The sequence below is a fragment of the Lycorma delicatula genome, chromosome 2 (genome assembly GCF_047948215.1).
Source record: "Lycorma delicatula isolate Av1 chromosome 2, ASM4794821v1, whole genome shotgun sequence".
Lineage (NCBI taxonomy): Eukaryota > Metazoa > Arthropoda > Insecta > Hemiptera > Fulgoridae > Lycorma > Lycorma delicatula.
Window position 1 is genome coordinate 221,059,798 of NC_134456.1, and position 20,171 is coordinate 221,079,968.

The 20,171-nt window shown below is 31.4% G+C and overlaps 1 protein-coding gene across 2 annotated transcripts in view; it reads left to right on the top strand.

Annotated features, from left to right (window-relative positions):
* l(2)k09022 (HEAT repeat containing 1 homolog l(2)k09022) overlaps nt 1-20,171 on the top strand; it is a 97,364-nt gene that overhangs the window by 63,547 nt on the left and 13,646 nt on the right. For both annotated transcript variants that reach the window (XM_075357218.1, XM_075357219.1), the window contains exons 18-23: nt 72-282; nt 2,118-2,246; nt 7,986-8,134; nt 10,282-10,461; nt 12,417-12,710; nt 14,452-14,651. In XM_075357218.1, coding sequence (XP_075213333.1) covers nt 72-282; nt 2,118-2,246; nt 7,986-8,134; nt 10,282-10,461; nt 12,417-12,710; nt 14,452-14,651 — 1,163 coding nt within the window. The remainder of the gene's footprint in view (nt 1-71; nt 283-2,117; nt 2,247-7,985; nt 8,135-10,281; nt 10,462-12,416; nt 12,711-14,451; nt 14,652-20,171) is intronic.

The following is a 20,171-nucleotide window of genomic DNA, read 5'->3' on the forward strand; positions in this document are numbered from 1 at the left end:
ACTTTTCGTAATTTTTAACATAAATAAAAAATATGATTATAAATGTACATTAAATATGTGTTTCTTTTCAGAATGTTAAAAAGAAAGAAGATACATTTTCAGTTCAACAAGTTCTTCAAGTATTTGTTGATGCCCTTTTAGATATTCCAGAACATAGACGCCTTACATTACTTCTTAAATTAATAACAACGCTTGATAATGATGGTGGTTATTTATGGCTTTTTATATGTCTAGTAGCTCAGAGTGAAGTACTTTCATCTGAACTCCCTAAACCTCATACAGGTAGTATAATGTTTGATATCAAAACTGTCTATGTGTATGAGTAAATGCAAGTGTATAAATGGATGAAAATATGTTTATCAATATACAGGTGTGGAATGTTTTTGGGCTTTTTATTTATAAGAATTTTTATGTTGCCTTATAGTAAGATAAACTAGAAAGTATCTGTTTCATTAACCCCAAAAAATTATGATGCAAAATCTCTGCATTTGATTAGTTTGTTGTTTTTTCATACAAGCAAATTGTGCATGCCAGAATCATTTATAAGTCATACAGTACATTATTATGAATTATACAATATACTTATTACCTGCATCAAATAGAATTACTACCACGTTGTGAGATTCATTGTTAAAACATAATTTGATTTTTGTGAATGTATTTTTTTTAATATTTATGTATTATACTGAAAGTACTATTAAAAGTAAAATTTAACTACATTTAGAAGAGTTAAATTACTGTTACTTTTTAAATATGTTAGGTATACCCTGTTATAAAAAAAAGAGTTATGTTTAGTAGTTAGTGAAGTAATGTTGTAAATAGAAAATACTCAAAACAATTTCAAAAAAATTAAAACTGGAAGATAAATATAGAAACAATTAAAATTAAATCAAAGAATGTAATAGAAATATTAATTCTAAAAATAATAGTAAATATTTAAATAAATAGTACTTATGAAATACAGGAAAAAATTATTTTAACTTTTATTTATAAAATAATAAAAATCAGAACAGCTGTTTGAGGGAAAAATCGTATGATTCTCTTATAGATAGTATTTGAAGATTTAAAATTAGCTATAAAATAATAAATAAATTCAATAAAATAAGTAAATAAATAAATAAAAACTTTAATTTAATTTGCTATTTCACATCCTTATCAGTTACTAGCAATTTTTAACAGAAAATTTAGTTTTTAAAAATTCTTCACATCACCAAAAAGAATTTGGTTAAAGAAGTATTTGGTTAATTTTGTAAAAAAGTACATTTCTGACAAATGTAGTAATGTACAATTACTAAATAAAATTTGAATTTTTCTGACATTTCTTTGTTTTATTCAATTTATCTTATACTGTTTTGTTCAGAATTAAATTCTCTGCAAGTTTTGTTTGAAAGTTTTATATATTCATTACCCATTTAACAAAATTATTGTGTCAAACAAAAAAAAAACAGGGTTTTATAACCTAATTTATTGGTTTTTGTCCCAAATTTCTCAAAAACTACTGCAGATACAGTTCTTGGATCTACTTTATTTGATTTTTAAGGTCAAAAACTAAGAAATCATTAATTTTTCCCCTTAATTAATGTCCTAAAAATTTCAGTATGGCCCCATTTCACCGGGGTTGGTGAATCCAAGTGAAATCTTTCACTAGTTGTAACTCGTAAACAAAGCATTTTAGGACATATATTTATATGAACTTTTTCCATTATTTTCGTGAGTAGAATAAGTTGTGAAAGTCTCAGGAGAACTTTGTGATACATACCTATATATATATATATATATATATATATATATATATATATGTTTGAATTTTATGTAAGGCATATGGAAATGACTGGGATTTGAACGTTAGGACCTTCTGGATGAAAGACTGAAATGCCTTTGATTATTGATGATTAAATGTTAATTATTGATTAATATTGCAGCAATGTTAGTAATATTCTAAAAATTTAGTCCAAATATTTTAAGTATACTGAACGTATGCAGCCAGTAGCATAAACAGCAGCCAGTTTGTTAAATAAACAGCCAATAATGAAATAAATTTACTTTTTTATTGCACTCTTATTCTTAATGTAATATTATATGAAAATTATGTAGGAACTTTTATATACTTGTTTCAGAGAGTGCTGCAAGAAGGGATAGTAAACTAAAAATATTAAAAAATTTGTGTTTGGAGTTTTCTTCTATCATTCTGATTAAAACTATGTACTCAGTTATAAATCATGTTGCTTCTCTTCCAACTGATAAAGGTAAGAATATTTTTCTGTTACCTGTGGTTTAATGTAAAACTTATGCCTTGTTGCATGTATATGTTACACAAGTCTGCGATGTTTGTGTTTTTTAGTTTTTGATATTTGATTCTTATGTATTTTTTTAGTGCTGAATCCAAAAATAACCTTCATTTTTATCCATCATGTCAGGATTTTTTGCAAATTGCAAATTTCAAAATTTGTAAAGAGTTATAAAATTGAAAAAATGTGATAGAATAAAATAGATATAAAACTTTTTTTTGTTTTTTTAATAATAAATTAATATAATACATTCACTTTTTTGACTTATACTATGCATTCTTATAGCTAAACAGTTGAGTGTTCTGAAGAGGAGTGCAGGAGTGTGGCAATTTTCATTAAAATGAAAAAAATAAGGCTAATTTTTATTATAGTGTGCATTTTTAAATTAATTTATTTTTTAATTAATATTTTTTTAACTAATTTTTATGAGTTACTTCATCCCTTTGCAAACCACTCTCCCTCTTCACCTGCCCTTAATGATAAAGTATGTGAAATACTTACAATTTTGTTCCATGTGTCAAAGTGTCTTTGGACGGTTTATGTGCTGCTTCGCGCTTTTCTATGTTCTTTATAGAATTCATCTTGGTGTAACATTCAGCAATGGTCTATTATCATTGTAGTAGTCTATTTTCCTTGATACCTCCTTTTCATTTCTTTCATGTCCAGATAAAATCTATCGCCCATCTCTTCGTTAACAGCACTCAGATTTTCAGGAAAATAGTCCACATGTGAATTTAGGAAGTGAACTTGTCAAGCTCATGGAATAGCCTAAATTTTTCTACTTTTGCAGCATGTTCTCAATGATTGATTTGAAGTTTGGATCCTTCTTATTGCCCAGAAACTTGGTTACTACATTTTTAAATGCTCCCGGCTTTTTTTTCTACAACTCTCATTTGTTTCTCAAAATTACCGTCTGAGAAGTTTTCTAATGTCAAGACCAGTAAAGACACCCTCTTATGGTTTGGCGGTTGATAAGACTGGGAATTTGTCACAGCTGTATTTAAAACATTTACCTTCTTTTGATAAAGCTTTGATAAATTGTTTCATCAAGCCTAACTTGATATGGAGAGATGGAAGGAGAATTTAATTCGGATCTATGAGAGCTTTTTGGAGTATATTCTTGTTCCAAGTTCTAATGAAGCTCTTTTTGGCCAATCTTTCCTTATCCAATAATTTTCTCTGTCTCTGCTATCCCATTCATACAAAAAACAAGAAAACTTTGTGTATCCTCCTTCCTGTCCTAGGATCATTGATATTATTTTGAAATCATCACGTGTAATCCACTTATTATTGTTATATGTAATTTTACTGAGAACGAATTCCAAGTTATCATAATCCTCTTTTAAATGGACAGAATGTTCGATGGGTGTTGATGGATATGTATTCCCATTGTGAAGAAGTACAACTTTGAGGCTTCTTTTTGATGAATCTATGAACAGTCTCCAGTCAGTACTTTGTACAGAATGTTAAATCAAGTCAAAAGTCCATGTACATCAGTGCAAAAGACTAATTTTCTCTCTGTGTCTGAACCTGAAAAATGAGTTGCCAGCTGCTAGCAGGTTCTTCTCTTTAAGCCTTGAACAAGCAATTTTGAATTTTCTTTGGTCAGATGTAAGCCTCAAACAAAATCCTTAAAGCTCTTGTGCACAGATATCTCTGGGTTTGTACTCTTTGACATTACCTTCATTTAAATCACGTGTGGAACTGTCTATTTCAGGTAAATTTTCTGGTGGAATTGGCACTGGTATGTCTGGAGCATGTAGAACTGGGCATAAAGTGGATGGCGTATTTGGATATACTGTTCGTTTTTTACTCTTCAAACTGAAACCGTGAACACCAGTCGAACAAAAGTAACAATCATTAGTATGATTTTGAGGCTCTTGCCACATCATTGGAACTCCAAATCTGAAAGCTTCTTGTTCACATTTTGACCACCGTCTATATCCTTCCACACTTTTGCAGCAAATGTATAGTGGGGTTCCCAAGTTTAGTCTTGATATCCTATTTTCATTCCAAAATACATGAGATAGACTTGTCGAATGAAACTTGTTATATTTCTTTTGTCTTTCCACCATTAACTCACCACAAATGTGACAAAAAGAATTTGCAGAATTTTTGTTGCCTCTTGAAGTCATTTTGAAAAGGAAAAGTTTGCTTTATGGCCTGAAAATATATTTTCCACCAACAAAAACGCATTTGATCACTGAGGATGGAAAAAACTTGATTTATGCATACTGATAGTTGAAACAGCACTGATAGTAGTTGCATGGTGCATGAGTGGCGCGGATAGCTGGCAATAAACATGATAAATCTTATTAAGTCTTGTCACAACCTGTCGACCAAGCTCTCTCACCATCTTGTCTGTCATCTTCAGTCCAAAACCCCCTCCCCCCACCTCTTTAGACTAAACTGTTTAGCTATAAGAATGCATAGTATAAGCTAAAAAAGTAAGTATATTAATTTATCATAAAAAAAAAAACTTTTTATGTCTATTTTATGGTATCACATTTTTGCAGTTTTTCAACATTTTACAAATTTTGAAATTTGCAATTTGCGAAAAATCATGACGTGATAGAAAAAATGAAGATTATTTTCAGATTCATTGCTAAAAAATACATGGGAATCAATTACCAAAGTTAAAAAACATTCCACAACCCAAATTTTGCAGGCTTGTGTTATCAGACCCAAAAGTTGATTTACACTATCATGTACTGCTAACTTCGATACTGTAGTTTGGTGAAGTAGAACAGATCTACTTTAATTATTAACTAATTATAACTAATTAAACATCTGTTTAATTAGTGGTTATATTCACTTCATTTTCTGATATTTTTGTTAGCAGATTATGACTAGATTACATAACCATTTGTGAAATGATAATACTGAACCTCAAACATGTTTTGACTGATAGTGACATACATATCTGAGTTGTGAGTATGTATGAGGTGTGTTTTTAAAGCAACATCTGTTTTGACCTAAAAACAAAAGTGAGAAATATGAAAAATTTTATTACTTGTGCATAAAAACTATATTTATTTACTACTTTTCTACATTTAACTTCCACACTTTTTTTGTAGCGTTTCAGAAAATTTTTCATTCCCTCGTCAAGAAATACTGCTGCCAGTGACTGTTTAGTCGACTGCCAACAACATTTTTCAATTCGCCATCTGCATCAGATCATTGTGATGCAATCCTCTGTTTAAGATGATGAAAAAGGAAATAGTTGCCAAGAGCTAAGTCAGGGCAATAGGTTGGATGACTGAAGATTTTTCAACAAAGTTTTTTTGATTGTCTCTCTGTCTGATTTGCCATTGTGGCCAAGCATTATCATGAAAAAACAAAATCTTGCAGGATAGCATCTTTTATCGCATGTTTTTTATAGCTCTTCTAAGATTTTTTAACATTTTGCAAAATGTGCATTCACAGTAGTTCCATAATAAGTAAATTCAACAAGCAAGTCACTCCTTTTGTCCCAAAAAACAGTAGTCATATGCTGCTTCTTTACCTGATATTCTTATTTGAAATTCTTTGGTTTAAGAGATGATGAATACCATTCCATTAGCTACTGATTTCACTACTTTTGAATAAGAAATCCAGGTTTCATCTCTGATAAGAATGTAATCAAACAGTTCATCACCTTCATTTTTGTTACACCACAAAATCCAAGACTTTTCCTTCTATGTGTCAGTTAACATCTTTGGTACCTATCCAGCACACAATTTTTATAGCCATAATTTTCAGCTGAAACTTCGTAAAAGATCAGGAAACATCAGCGACAATTGTGATATGATGAAGTGCTGGTTTTCTCAAACTTTTTTGCCAACATGTTCAGTCAAATCATCCGTTATTGCCAATGGCTGGCTACTGCATTTTTCATCATAAATGTCTGTTTGTCCATCTCAAAATGAACTGCACCACTATACAATATCACTATACAATCAATATTTGGCTGTAAATGTCACAAATTAGTCTATGAATTTCAACCACAGAATTGTTTTTTGCCATCAAAAATTATTAATCCTTATACTTCACACTTGGCTGGATCACGAATTGTAGCACTCATTATAAACGGATGAATAAACAACTAACAACAAAACGACTAAAATGTTTTTTCTAACAGCTGACTATTGATTGAAATTACAACTATGTAAGCCCCATCTATTTACATTGCATATATATGAGGAACATTCAGAGGACAGATTGATGTCGAAAAAACTGTGTATTTTTACAAAATAAGACTTTTGCTACTTCTGAACATAATCCCCACCAATATTAATATACTTTTCCCAGTGATGAACTAGTTATTTTTTATACCTGATGCAAAGAAGTCTTTGTCTTGTTGTTTGAGCCACTTTTTTTTGCACTTTTCCGCTTTTTTGTACTGACATCAAGACTTATTCAACCTCCAAGACAGAGAACATTTGTTGTGGTAAACTAAAGAGCTTCAATGAACCATTCTTTTAAATGCTTCAAATTTCTTGTGTACTTTAATAATTCACAAATAAAAATCAATAGGGGTAAGATCTGAAGGTCATAGAAGCTAGGATCTCCCTCTTTTCTTCAGACCCATCCCACTGTTCCTTTTCCAGTGTTCTCATGTGAATGTGACATATTGCGAAGGATCTCTAACTGGAGAATGGAATTCTCCAGAATTTGAAGATTTGCACTTCCTTTTAAAATATCCAAGTTAACATTGCTAATTTGGAGTTTTTTTCTATAAAAACAATTGATGAATTACTTTGTCTGTCTGGTTGCACTTCCCACATTAACTTTTAGGCTGTCACATTGATGTTCAATAATGACATGTGAAGATTCACTGCCTTACATTCGAACATAATGCTGATGCACTCATACCAAAACTTCAAGAGCAGCTTCATTACCAATTATAAAGTTTTTAACCCCCCCCCCTCTCATAATGATCTAACCTTTCCAGATTCTCTATAGCTAATCCAAATAATTTAATTTTGTCCTGTTGATGAATTTTGTGTAACATCTAAATTTTATAACCAGTAAAGCTTGGTTGTTTTTTTAGAATGATGTTAATAGTTGTTTTTGGTCTATCTACTTATGCACTAATTTTTTTTTTTTTTGTTAGCCTTCCAAATAACATGTCACACAGCTTCTACAGTTTTGTCAAAGATTAATTGTCATGACTTCTTCAATTGGCTATCAATTTCTCTAAAATGTTTGTCTCGTCAAAGTACATTATTTTTATGTTGTGTTCATCAAATTCTTGCCAAACAAGTGTGACGGACTCAAACTTAACAAGTCACAAATATATTGAAGCTTCTGATGCATTAAAATGGTGGTGACTAATGAGCTTCATGCAGCTATTGACCTTGTAATGTAGCTCACATGCATTGTTACTAGAACTTATGTATGTTTTGAAAATTAGGACAGTTTCTCTTCACTTTGACATAACGTCATGTCTCGTGCCATACCTTATTCCAAAACTATCATTGTTTAAACCCTACCATTATTTTACAGTACCTGTCCTGTGTTTGTTTAAACTTTTTTATAAAATAAAAATATTTTTCAGATATGTTAACATCTAAGTGAATAAGATTTTTAAGTCAGAATGCTTACTTTAAGGTGTGTATTGTAGTTATTTATTTTTTGGTCATTTTTAATCGAACTATAAAATTGTTTATTATGTTTCGATTCATAAATATTTATATTATTGTGTTTTTTTTTCAGAAGGAAAAAGTAGTAATAAGAAGCGTAAATCTATTCATTCTGTTATTTTTGATGTTGAAAAGAATTCTGGAAAGCCATTGCGACATTATAAATATATATTAATAAATTTTATTTCGTTACTTCTCTCTACTCCCAGGTTTATTGACATGGTATGTATTTATTTTAAAAAAGTAGGTGTTAATGAAAAAAATATTTTTTAAATATACAAATATAGAAAAAAATATTTTGGAATATTTCCATTATTCTTGATTGGTTTTAATATTTTTAACTTATACAGTAAAACATTTTTAAAGTTATTTTTTAATAAAGTGATGAACTGTGAAAGCAGAAATAATTTTAACTTCACTTTATAATGTATAAATCAATGCTGAAGCAGAAATCTTTTTTTTACTTTACTTAAGAATGTATTTGTGAATTGGAAATGAAAGGAAACATATTATTTTGAAATTACGATAGTTTGAATGAAGAAAATGTATGTTACGTTAATTTTTTCCCAGCCGTGCTTACCGAAGTTTAAGAAAAGACATTAGGTTTTTTGTAGTAATACTGAATTCTAAAATTAGTCATCAACCAATATAAGTCAGGTTAGTTTTAACTTTTTTAATCTGGAATGCTGTCTTGATTGGACATTCTATGGTGTATTTGGAAACAGAATTCAGAAATATCTTAGATAATATTGCATCTGATATTTATTATATAATGTTAATCTTGTTGTGTATTATGTAATTTTATTTCAGTCTATTCCATTGTTTTGAGTTTCCTTGGAATGAATACTGTATGTGTTGAAATATATATCTTCTGTAAGGTGTAGATACTATGTTTGAAATTCAATGATGTATCATTCCATCTTGTTTGTATTATTTTTCTGAAAACGATATATATTTTATCAAGTGTATGTGGTATCTTGTAAAATTATATGGCTCATAGGGAAAGTACTTATGAAAGCTATACAAGAATATTTTCTGAAATACAAGGTATGTTTTTTAAGTAAGTATCGTTTTGATATGTGTCCATTGCAGCAGAGCTATTGTCGTTTCATTCATTTGCTTTAAGTAACTACATCTATTGGCTTGCTGCAGATGCTATTATGTGATTATTAGTTTTTGTTTATAGTTTAATGTGTGTGTGTATTTAAAATGCCTATGACTGTAGACATAGGCATTGCAAAAATTTTGTCAAATTTGTGCTGTAATTCATTTATTAAATCCAAGAGGTACAAAAATGGCTGAAATTCATTGACAGGTAGTGAAATGCATAATGGACACAGGGATAATGCTATATTTGATGGAGTGGTGGGGAAATGTATGTATTATGTATATAATGGTGAGGTATCTAAAAGGGGCTGTACAAACATACATGATGTGGTGCAATTGGGTGACTGATTTATGATTTCATCACTATGTAATGAATTTCCTTTAATTTCATGAAGTGTTCTCCATGAAACTGAAGATATGGTTAAGTTTATCGGAAGTTGTATTTATCTGGGTATAAAAAATGTTGACTGAGGTCACAAAAACAAACGTTTAGCCAGTGCTTTGGATTTTCCCACGAGATACAACAATGCAAGCAATCCATTTTAAGCCAAATTGTTACTAGTGACGAGATATGGTTATCACATTACACCAGAATCAAAACAACATTCCATAGAATGGAGACACTCAACATCTCCCAAGAAAGTGAAGTTCACGCATATATTATTAGCCTGGAAAAATCATATGCACTGTGTTTTGGAATAGACAGGGGCTGTTGCTTGTTAATTTTTTGCCGAGACATATTGTGAAACCTTGACTAAACTGTGTAGTGAAATCTAAAACAAAGATTAGCATGCTCGGTACAGGAATTTTCCTGCTTCATGACAGTGCTCAGTCACACACAGCTCAAGGTACCCAAGATCTTATCGCGTCATTTGGCTGGGAACAGATTGATCACTCTTCATATAGTCCTGACCTAGTGCCCAGTGACTGCTACTTGTTCCTGTCCTTAATACACCAGTGGTCATTGCCACGATGACAATGATAAGATCAAAACAGTTGTTCAGCAATGGTTATCTCAGGCAGCAGATTTCTATGAAGCTGGATGATGATGATATGATGATGTGACAAGTATCTTAATATAGGTGGAAATTATGTAGAATTGTTGATTAATATCTTGGTTTTCAGGTGAATATTAATTTAAAAAAAAAAATTTGCTTGTTATTTTCTTTATATCAAAACTGTACTCGCTTAAGAAACATGCCACATATTATTTACAGTGTATTTATCGGTTATTAAAATATTTTTTTATTATTTTTATTTAGTTGCTGGCCGAAAATGATAAAGATATTGATGAAAATATTGTGTTGACTTTCAAACAATTAGTACATGAAGTGATGGATTATTTACATGCTGTATCTGTTCAAGTAAATCGATCTGTTGGACAACCATCTTTGAAATATTGGAAAGCTATGCAACATCTATTGGAAGAAATGAATAGTAAGGTAATAAAAAATTTCTTATTGCTGAATTTTTAATTTTTCAATTAATCTGGTTTCTTCTCCTAGATTTGCCATTCACTGAAATCATACAAGCTTTATTTATAATAAAAGTTTAAACATTTTTTGTAAAATTCTCTTTTTATTAATCATTTAATCCATCTGATCAAGGTGACATATTCTACTCCCCATGGCTTATTTTGTAAATTCAGCTAGCCATGTAGAACATGTAATACATGCTCTCTTCACTTTAAACATCTCACCAGTTTATTATTATAGTGTGTAATTTGTTTAATGCATTACCAGCGAAGTAAAAGAAATTTTGATAATTATTATACGTATATACAACATTCTTTATCTGTGTATCTATTTTTTTATTAGAAGTAAGCTTTAAATTTAAAACAAAAAATTATTGTTTCTTTTATCAGTTATGCAGTTGATCTAATAATGCACTAAAAAATCATGTATAACATTATGAATGTGTTTCAGAATATTTGGACTAATTTACTATGAAGTAAATATTAAAATAAAACTATTTATGTGTTCTAATAGAAGTTATTTAAAGGTTTTAACTCAAAACTGTGTATATTTTATAGCTTGCTTTTTTCCTAGAATATTTTAATGTTTTGATAATTATTCAATAAATTATAAAAGTTCATGTAAAGAATTGTGTGACTATTTGTTTTATTCTGCATTTTATAAATAATTCCTGTGGTGGGAATGACTGAGTTATTTCTAAATCTGTCCCTTGTTATCATAATGGCCAGTATCATGAATTCTATATCACTTGCATCCTAAAATTTTATTCTCCATAAAATTTGATGCTTTATTCTAATAATTTATTTTATGGTTAATTATTTAAAGGGATTTTTTATTTATTCTGTTGCCACATAAATGCCAAGCTTTATATCTGCAAGCACAATGCTAGCTGTTCAGAGGTTAACATGAGTATGGTATACCTACATGGCTGCACAAGTCCCCACCAAGCTAGTTGACAACATAACTCTCCCACCACAGCGGCACTGCAGCCCTGCTACTCTCAGGCGCCTATAAAAATGGCAGAATTTTATTCTTAGTTTAAGTAAAAAGAGTCAAATGACAGAATATTGGTTGGCAACAAATTTTAATTTATTACCGACCACCACCTGCAGGAGAAGAAGAAGATGGAAAAAAAGAAGTTTCCTGGCTGGCCAAATGTGGGACCTTCCCCTACATCCCTTCTGGAGCAGCAGGCTGCTGCTCCAAAGGGATGTAGGCTGGATGTTGGCTGGCTTGCCGAGGAAATCACTGGGCTTGGATGCTACTTTTCTGTCCCAGTTTGTTGGGCTTCAAGCGCTCCGGCCGGTGAGCTGATCAGTGGGAGTCTGCCTAGTGTAGGATCGCTTGGGGAGAAGTACCTTGACCGTGCTGGCAGAAGGCAGTTGACGCAAACCCAACACTGTGAGGCTCTGGGGGCCACATTGGAGACCAACTGCCACTGAGGGGAAGGTCAGTCTGATTCCAACAGATGAACTGCAACTCTCTGATTACAGCTGAGCCGACATCTCTGGACACCAGCTTCTGGACCCAGCAGCTCTTCTCAGGGCTATCTTGCATATCACACAAATGGCTTTCTTTTCAGGGCCATCACTCCAAAAATCATAAACAGCCCTTCAGGGCTACCGCATGGTTTTAAGGTGCCACATGCTGTTGAAGCCATTCGGCAACAATTCACAGTAACTTAACATTGGATATTTCAGTCAGTTTTGTTGCCCATTAAAAAAGTAAATTTTACCTGTCTTATTCCATATTTTCTTATTAGAAGTTTATAATTTAACTCATGTAATTTTTTTTTTTTACATTTAAGAAATCGATGGTTCTTATAATGCCACCACCATAGTGCAGTGATTTTAAATTAGCATAGAACAAACAATCTTAGTGATTAAAATGATAAATGTTTATGTTTAATTTAAATGTTTCAGATCAGTGCTGTATTACCTAATACAATATTCTTAAACATGATGAGGTCTATATTATCTGTGGAATCTCCACCCAAAATACAAAGAAAAATGCTGGAAATACTTAACTGGAGATTGCAGAGTACTGCTTTGAACAAAGATGGACTTGTTTCACTGGTTCCTCCGCTTCTAAACATTATGAACAGTGATATATCATCATCAAGTACTGACATTCAAATAACTCAACAAGCTGCATTTATATCATTGAAACTTCTTGCAAGACAGGTTGCTTCAGAATATTCAGCAGAATTTGAAAAGGTTAGTTTGAATAGTGGTTCATCTTTATAATTATCTATTTTAATTATGAAAATTTTGTAGTTACGTGAACAAAATAAAGTTGTTTGTTATTAATAATTGTTGGTTAATATTGAGTGTATAGATCAAATGTGAATATTGTACATAGTTGTTACTGTCCTTTGCAGTTTCAGATTTGATTAAGGTTTGAATTGGTTAAGATTTTTAAGCAATTGCAGCTTGTACTTAAATGACAGTTATCAGTAATACAGAGCAGTAATTTATCAACTTAAGAAAACTTTTTTTTTTTGAAGGTGTGTATAGTATGTCTTACATATACATCATGTGTACTTTTGAGTCAAACAAAACAGTTTTTATCCAGCTTAGAATCCATTTTTGTTGTAGTAAGATGATGACTTCACCATTTAACTGTTTCATTTTGTAATACGATGTGTGACAGTTTAATTCCTGGAATTCTTCTTAAAAAAAAATAAACAAATTTTTGGAACTGTGCATTAGTACTACTGTGTCGTCTTTGAAGTACTCACTTTTTTCATTTGTGTACAGTTTTAGATGGTATTACATTTCTGAGAACAGGGATAGAACTTTTTTCCCCGCAACATTCTTGATCAAATTATACTGGATTATGACTGATGCCAGAAAATCTCTGTCCTTTTAGTGCAGTCTTTAATTTTTAGGACAGCTAGAAATTATGATGTGCTAAATCAGAAGAATAACCTGATAGACATAATTAATAATCAATTTTTGATTATTAATCAAAAATTGATTAATAATTTATTATCCTTGACGATCGACTAACCATGTCAATTTAGAACTACTCTTGTAAACAGAATCTTGCAATCTAATGTTTTCTGTAATAAGTATTGTTGGATGATTGTTCAACAAGTTCAGTATGGATTACTGTCCCCTTTTCATTAAAGATATGCTACAGCATGATCTGGAACCATAAATGTGACATGAACCACTTTTTTTTTGTAATTCCTGCTGAGCGCCTCTGGTGTTTTGTTTTAGGGTTGTTCTGTAAACAACAGGTTTTGTAATCTGTAATTTCTCTAGTAAAGTTACAGATAGTTTCAACAAGATTGGTGGCAACTTGACGTCACTGCTACTTCTATTCATCTGACAAGATCTTAGGTAGAAACTTTGCTGAAATCTTTCACTTGCCCGATTGTTATTGTAATAAAACTAGTGTAATGCCAATATTTTTAGTGTGAGACAGTTACTAAAAAGTTGTCCTTTTTCTTTTGCATTTGAGGCACAAAAAGTTAATATGAATACCTTTTGTCTCTGGTGATCTTCCAGTATGTCTCTTGAATAATGGTGCTCATATTCCAGCTTCTTATTTAATTTATGGATCATTGAGTCTAGAAATTCAATGTAGTGCACAGATTTATAGTTTTTTGATAATAATATAGCTAAAAATGGAAATTTTTTTGAAGTCCTTTAAGCCAGTTAACCTTTAATCTGAATTTTCTGTATTTTGTGGTGCTTTTCATTTTTGGTGGGAGCCCTTTACATTCCTTTCTTGATTTTTTGAGGCTCATGATTTGTTGCTTGTTTATTTTTATTAATATCTTTATTCTTATTTTTATATTTTTTACTTTTTCTTTTTTTTTAATTTGTAAAATTTTTTAGAATATTTTTAACTTTTATTATATTTTTTGGTTTAATCACATTTAGATTATTAAGCACAATGTTACTGTAGCATAAGATTCTAATTTTTGTGATGTGTTCCTTTTTTCAGGCGTTAGCCCATGTAACAAAATTAGTACAAATTGGACTAAAATCTGACACTAAAGAAAATTATCCAATAGTTCTTGCCAGTGCAGTTCTTTGTCTAGCAGAATTAGTTTCTACACTTGGTTCTAAAGCTATTAGGTTCTTACCAAAATTTATGCCGGCTATTATTCAGACGGTTTCAAAAGCAAGATCTGATCCGGATTTGTAAGTAAAATAATTTAGTTAACATTTAAATTACTTTATTAATTAGAGTAAAAATTGAATGTCCCAAATTTAGTTGTAAAACATATTGTAAAATGTACAAATTATATAACAATAGTGTATTATAGTAATTATAGTTCGCAATAGTGTATTTCTAGATACTCGCTTGTTAATTGTAATATAATTAAACCAAGAAAAACTTGAATAGAAAGAGATTATGTATTTTTAATTCTTTATGTAGTAGGATTCATGATTCATTTCTTGAAAATAATGAGTACCTAAAGGAATAATTTTTTACAAAGCATCCTTATGAAGTGCCCCTTTTAGACACTTTGGTAACTACTTACCATAATGAAATGATTCTCTCAGAATCTAGAAGGAAGTACATATAACATTTTTCTGTGTTTATTTAATCTTCTTCTTTAGTTTAACTAGGATAAGGTCAATAATCTGCTCGAGTCTCAGTAATGTGTTTTAATAAAAATAAGAAAAGGGTAAAAGTACATTGTTATTTGATAAAATAAATCATTTAACTTTTCTTTGAACATTCTATAGCTTACAAAAATGAAAATTCAGGATGATATAATGTGTCACAATATTGTTGCATGTTACGGTTTGCCAAGGATAATGAGAAATAGCACATGTAAAAATTTCTTACAAATACAATTTTATACTTTTAAATAACTTCTTTAAGCATAAAATAGGTAACTTATAATAGTGAAACACAGTTCCGATTTACTATACATTTACAATAGCTAATAGAAACTAATAGAGAATTAACAAGATTAGTAGAGACTAATAGAGAATATTAACAAGGTAACAATCACAAAATTAACATGTCACTTAATGTTGGAATTATTCACTTCTAATGTTTATGAAAGGAACTACCTTACACTTTATAAATTAATAATGCCACTTTCACTCCTCTTCACAAGAATAGCATCTCGTTTTTAATCACTATCCAAAGTGGAATACTTGTGATGCACTCTTTGCTTGTTTGCTTGTTTGTTACTGCACATTCACTCTTGAGTGTTTTTGTATTTTGTGCATTTATTGTAAACCACACTCATGCGCTTTTCTATACATACTTTTCTAGAAATAATTACTTTCTTCTAGATTTATTTTTCCTCACTTTTCTCTTCTTCTGGAATCTTATCTTCTCAGCTTGTTACAATATTAATTTTTAAGAAACATAAAATAAAAAATATAGAAATACTTGATAAATATCAAGAAATACTTGAGATTGTCAACAGTAATGATAGAATTAACATAGTTGTTCAACAATTGAAATTTTTTAAAAACATAAATTTAAATATAAAATAATAGTCCACCAAGTAGCTTATAAACAGAATAATTTATTTATTAAGTGGAATTTTGAACAGTTACCTGGTGTGTAAATATGACAGTGGAATTTGCTCATAGATGGCTCTAGCTGTCAATATTACTGTCAGACTGCTTCATTGGCGCCATTTTCTTTCTTTGACAGCTGACAAAGATTTACAACACAAGTTTCATACAACAGCATAGTTTTAATAATTAGCATTGAACATGTCGAGTTTTGTACCTATAAACTACGATTGGCGGACAGCATTGAGTTTATGTTACCATTTAAAGAAAACTGTTGCAGAATCGCATCAAATACTTGTTGAAGTGTGCTGTGAGCATGCTCTTGGTAAATCACAGTGCTTTTGAGTGGTTTAAAAAATTCAAAAGTGGCAATTTTGATGTGAGAAAAGAAGAATGTAGAAGACCACAAAAAAAGTTTGAAGACAGTGAATTGCAAGCATTGTTGGATGAGGATGATGTTCAAACGCAACAACTCGCAAATCAATTAAATGTAACATGAGAAGCTGTCTTTATATATGGGAAAGATCTAGAAGATTGGAAAATGGGTTCCACATGAAGGGAATGAAAGAAACAAGAAAACCGAAAAACCACTTAAGAAATGCTGTTCACTGGGTACAAAAGAAAGTCATTTCTCCATCAAATTATGACATGTGATGAAAAGTGGATATATTTCAAGAATTCTAAGTGTAAAAGGTTATGGGTAACTCCAGGTGAACCATCCACATTGATTTTAAGGCCAAATCACTATGGAAAGAAGACAATGCTCTGTGTTTGGTGGGATCAGAAGGGTATGATCTATTATGAACTGCTAAAACCTGGCAAAACTGTTAATACTGAATGCTACCAACAACAAATGATTGAGTTGAATCAAGCATTGTGTGAAAAACGACCAGAACATCAAAAAAACAACACAGTGATTTTGCTACATGATACTGAACCATCACACACAGTAAAACAAGTCAAGGAAACGATTGAGGCGTTCAGTTGAGAAATACTTTCACATGCGGTTTACTCACCAGACTTGGCTCTGTCCGATTACTATTTATTTGCATCAATGGGACACGCACTTGCTGAGCAGTGCTTCCCTTCTTATGAAAATAGCTCGATGACTAGTTTGTCTCAAAAGAGCAACAGTTTTTTTGGCTTAATATTCATAAATTGTCAGAGAGATGGGAAAAATGTGTAGATAGTGATGGACAATATTTTTAATAAAATATTTTTTATTATTTTCATACAGTAAACCTGTATTTTCTATAGAAAAATTCCAGTTTCATATTTACACACCTCGTACATTGGCTGTATTTATTTTACATTTGGTGTCTAAGATCTCAAACTGTAAATGGGTATAGACTTAGACAGATTCGACAAACTGTTCATCTTATTGCCACATGCTGTGCTTACTATTTGCAAGTGACACTAGCCAGTAGAATTGGAAGAACTTGCAGACCACCTAAGCGCATACACATGTGTTCCTCCTGCCAAGCCAACTGACTGCACAACACCCTCACCAGAGCAGTGCTGTGGCCCTACCACATGCTTGGCTGGCTTTATAAACAGGAGTCAAATACTGCAAGAACATTCTCTTGGAGATCACCATCAGAAGCACAAGAAGAAGAAAAAAAGAAGTCCCTTGTTCAGCCCAACATGAGCACTCTTGGCAGATGCTGACATTCCTGCCAGAGCAGCAGGCCTGGCATGAAGCACGCTAGTGCCAGGGTAGCAGTGAAGACAGAATTGGTTGAATACTGCTCAGAAAGAAAAGCCTCTACCATACTAGCAAAGATGACACCGACAAAGATGATTGACACCAACCTGATATTAAGTAAGGACCTAACTGCCGCTGAGAGGAAGCTTGGTCTGATTCCAATAGACGACCCACAACTCCCTGACTACCACTTTGAGCTGAGCTGATTTTGCTGGAAACTACAACTGGACTCAACAGTCCTTCTCAGGGTTTCCTTATCAATGCACAAACCGCCTTTTTCAGGGCCATCATTATAAAATTCCAAACAGCCTTTTTCAACGCTATCGCAAGGTTCTATGTGCTACATGCTGTCAAAGTCATTCGGCGACAGTCTGTAAGCTTGATTTACCATTTGCAGAAAACTTTTTGTCAAACTGAACGGCATTCCAGACATACTTGTTAATGTGACAGAGCAACATAGAGATGATCAACACTCTTGGTCCATGCTTAGTCTTACCAAGTAAATTGAAATGTGTAAATCTGTGTATATGTTTTCATTATATTTTCACTGCACGTTACTGCCGTGATAACTGGAGACTGAAATTAGTTGCTGCTGCATCTATATACATTTATTTATAAAATACACTGAGAAAGAAAAAAAAAACTGATGGCAATCAATTTTGTATATAACAAGAGGAATATTGTAGTAATAATGTGTTAGTTGATTTAAAATTTCAAGAAGTTAGTGGAGAGCATAAAAATTTCATGAAAAACAGCAGACTTCTTACAGAATACAAGCCAAATGATTCAAACTCACTTAGCAACGTAGGTTGGCAGCATCCTTTGCTGGTTCACTGAAATATTGTCTCTGCAGAAAAATCAATGTACAAACTTTTGCAACGAGTTATTGTAGAGTTTGGTCCGTCTTAGCAATGCAGTACTAAAAGGTGCATCAAATTGTTTGGTTGCAAGTCTGAACCTTATTAACCTTAACATTGAAAATTCTCATTCTATAGTAAGATGCTATCCTTCTGGATAAATATTTTTCACAAATTGTGCATTATACAACTATTAACGCAGATTCTTAATTGGTATTAAATTCCATCACAGAAAAATTAATTTGTAAGTGGATAATTAATACTTAAAATGTTGATAGAATATTTTCTTCTGCTGTAATTATTTATTTTCCCCAATGATTTAATTTATTTAGATGTAACTTCATGTATTCCTAGAATCACTGCTTTATTTCATTAAAATTAAACTGTTATATCTTCATTGTTGTTCAGATCAGCACATCATCTTCAGAATGTCTTAGTTGCAGGCAACATTTTTATCAAATGAAATATAATATTGCTCAGTAAATAAATAAATTAGTTATTATTAACAGATTGGACTGAAAATTTTGTTGTGTTAAACAAGAACCCCCTTTTGTAAATCTAAGCCTAATAAATTAACTGTTGTATAGATAATATTGTATTATAAGAAATTATCTAATTGTTAAAAGTAAACCTAGGTAAATTTATCCAAGTTTTCATTCACAGGTATTTCTCACTATAATTATAACTACCAACTGTAAAGCTTTATCAGCCCATTGGTGTTGTGATTAGGGATTTTGTGGCAGAACCATGATTTTGGGTTTGATTCCGACCATTGGGGTGGATTTTAAAAACAATATACACCTATAACAAGTTTGAATTACTTTGGTAACAATTCTACCTGGTGTTTGGTATTTGATTTGTGCCCTTTTTTGTCAAATCAAACAAAATTAATAGTCAATCATTGACATTGTTACATTAAATAAATAAAGTTCTGGATTACATTCACAAAAGCAAGATTATAAAACTTATACAATATCTAATTAACAAATTCCATACCACAATTGAAGAAATTGTTAATAAACCCAAACACAGTACACCCAACATATAAAAACATTCCTAAAACAAATCCACCCTAATATCACCTTTCAAGCATTACCAGAAATACAAAAGCCCTACATTTCTATACCCAAGACCATCAGAAAATTATATACATTAAAATACGAGGTTTATTTTTTTTTCAAGGTCCAATCGGTCACAAAATTAAAACCACAGTGAAAATAAAAAATTTTTTATTTGTAATAAGTACTTACATAGTTATGCTATTTCTCTACATAGTCGCCACTCCGATTTAGACATTTGTCATAGCGTGGTACCAACTTTCCAATACCCTTGTCATAGAACGGAACCGCCTGTGTTTTCATGCATGTTTCTATGCTGGTATGCAGCTTGATGTCTGTACCAAAATGTTGTCCTCCTAGCCAGCATTTCATGTGAGCAAAGAGGTGAAAATAGGATGGAGCCAAGTCCGGGCTGTATGGTTGGTGATCAAACACTTCCCAATGAAAACGCTGCAGGAGCTTCCTTCCCTGACTGCCTGCATCATGAATATCTGTACGTTCTGCTTTAAAGTTCCTGCACCATTGTCACACTTTGCTGTCACTCATTGAAGTTTCA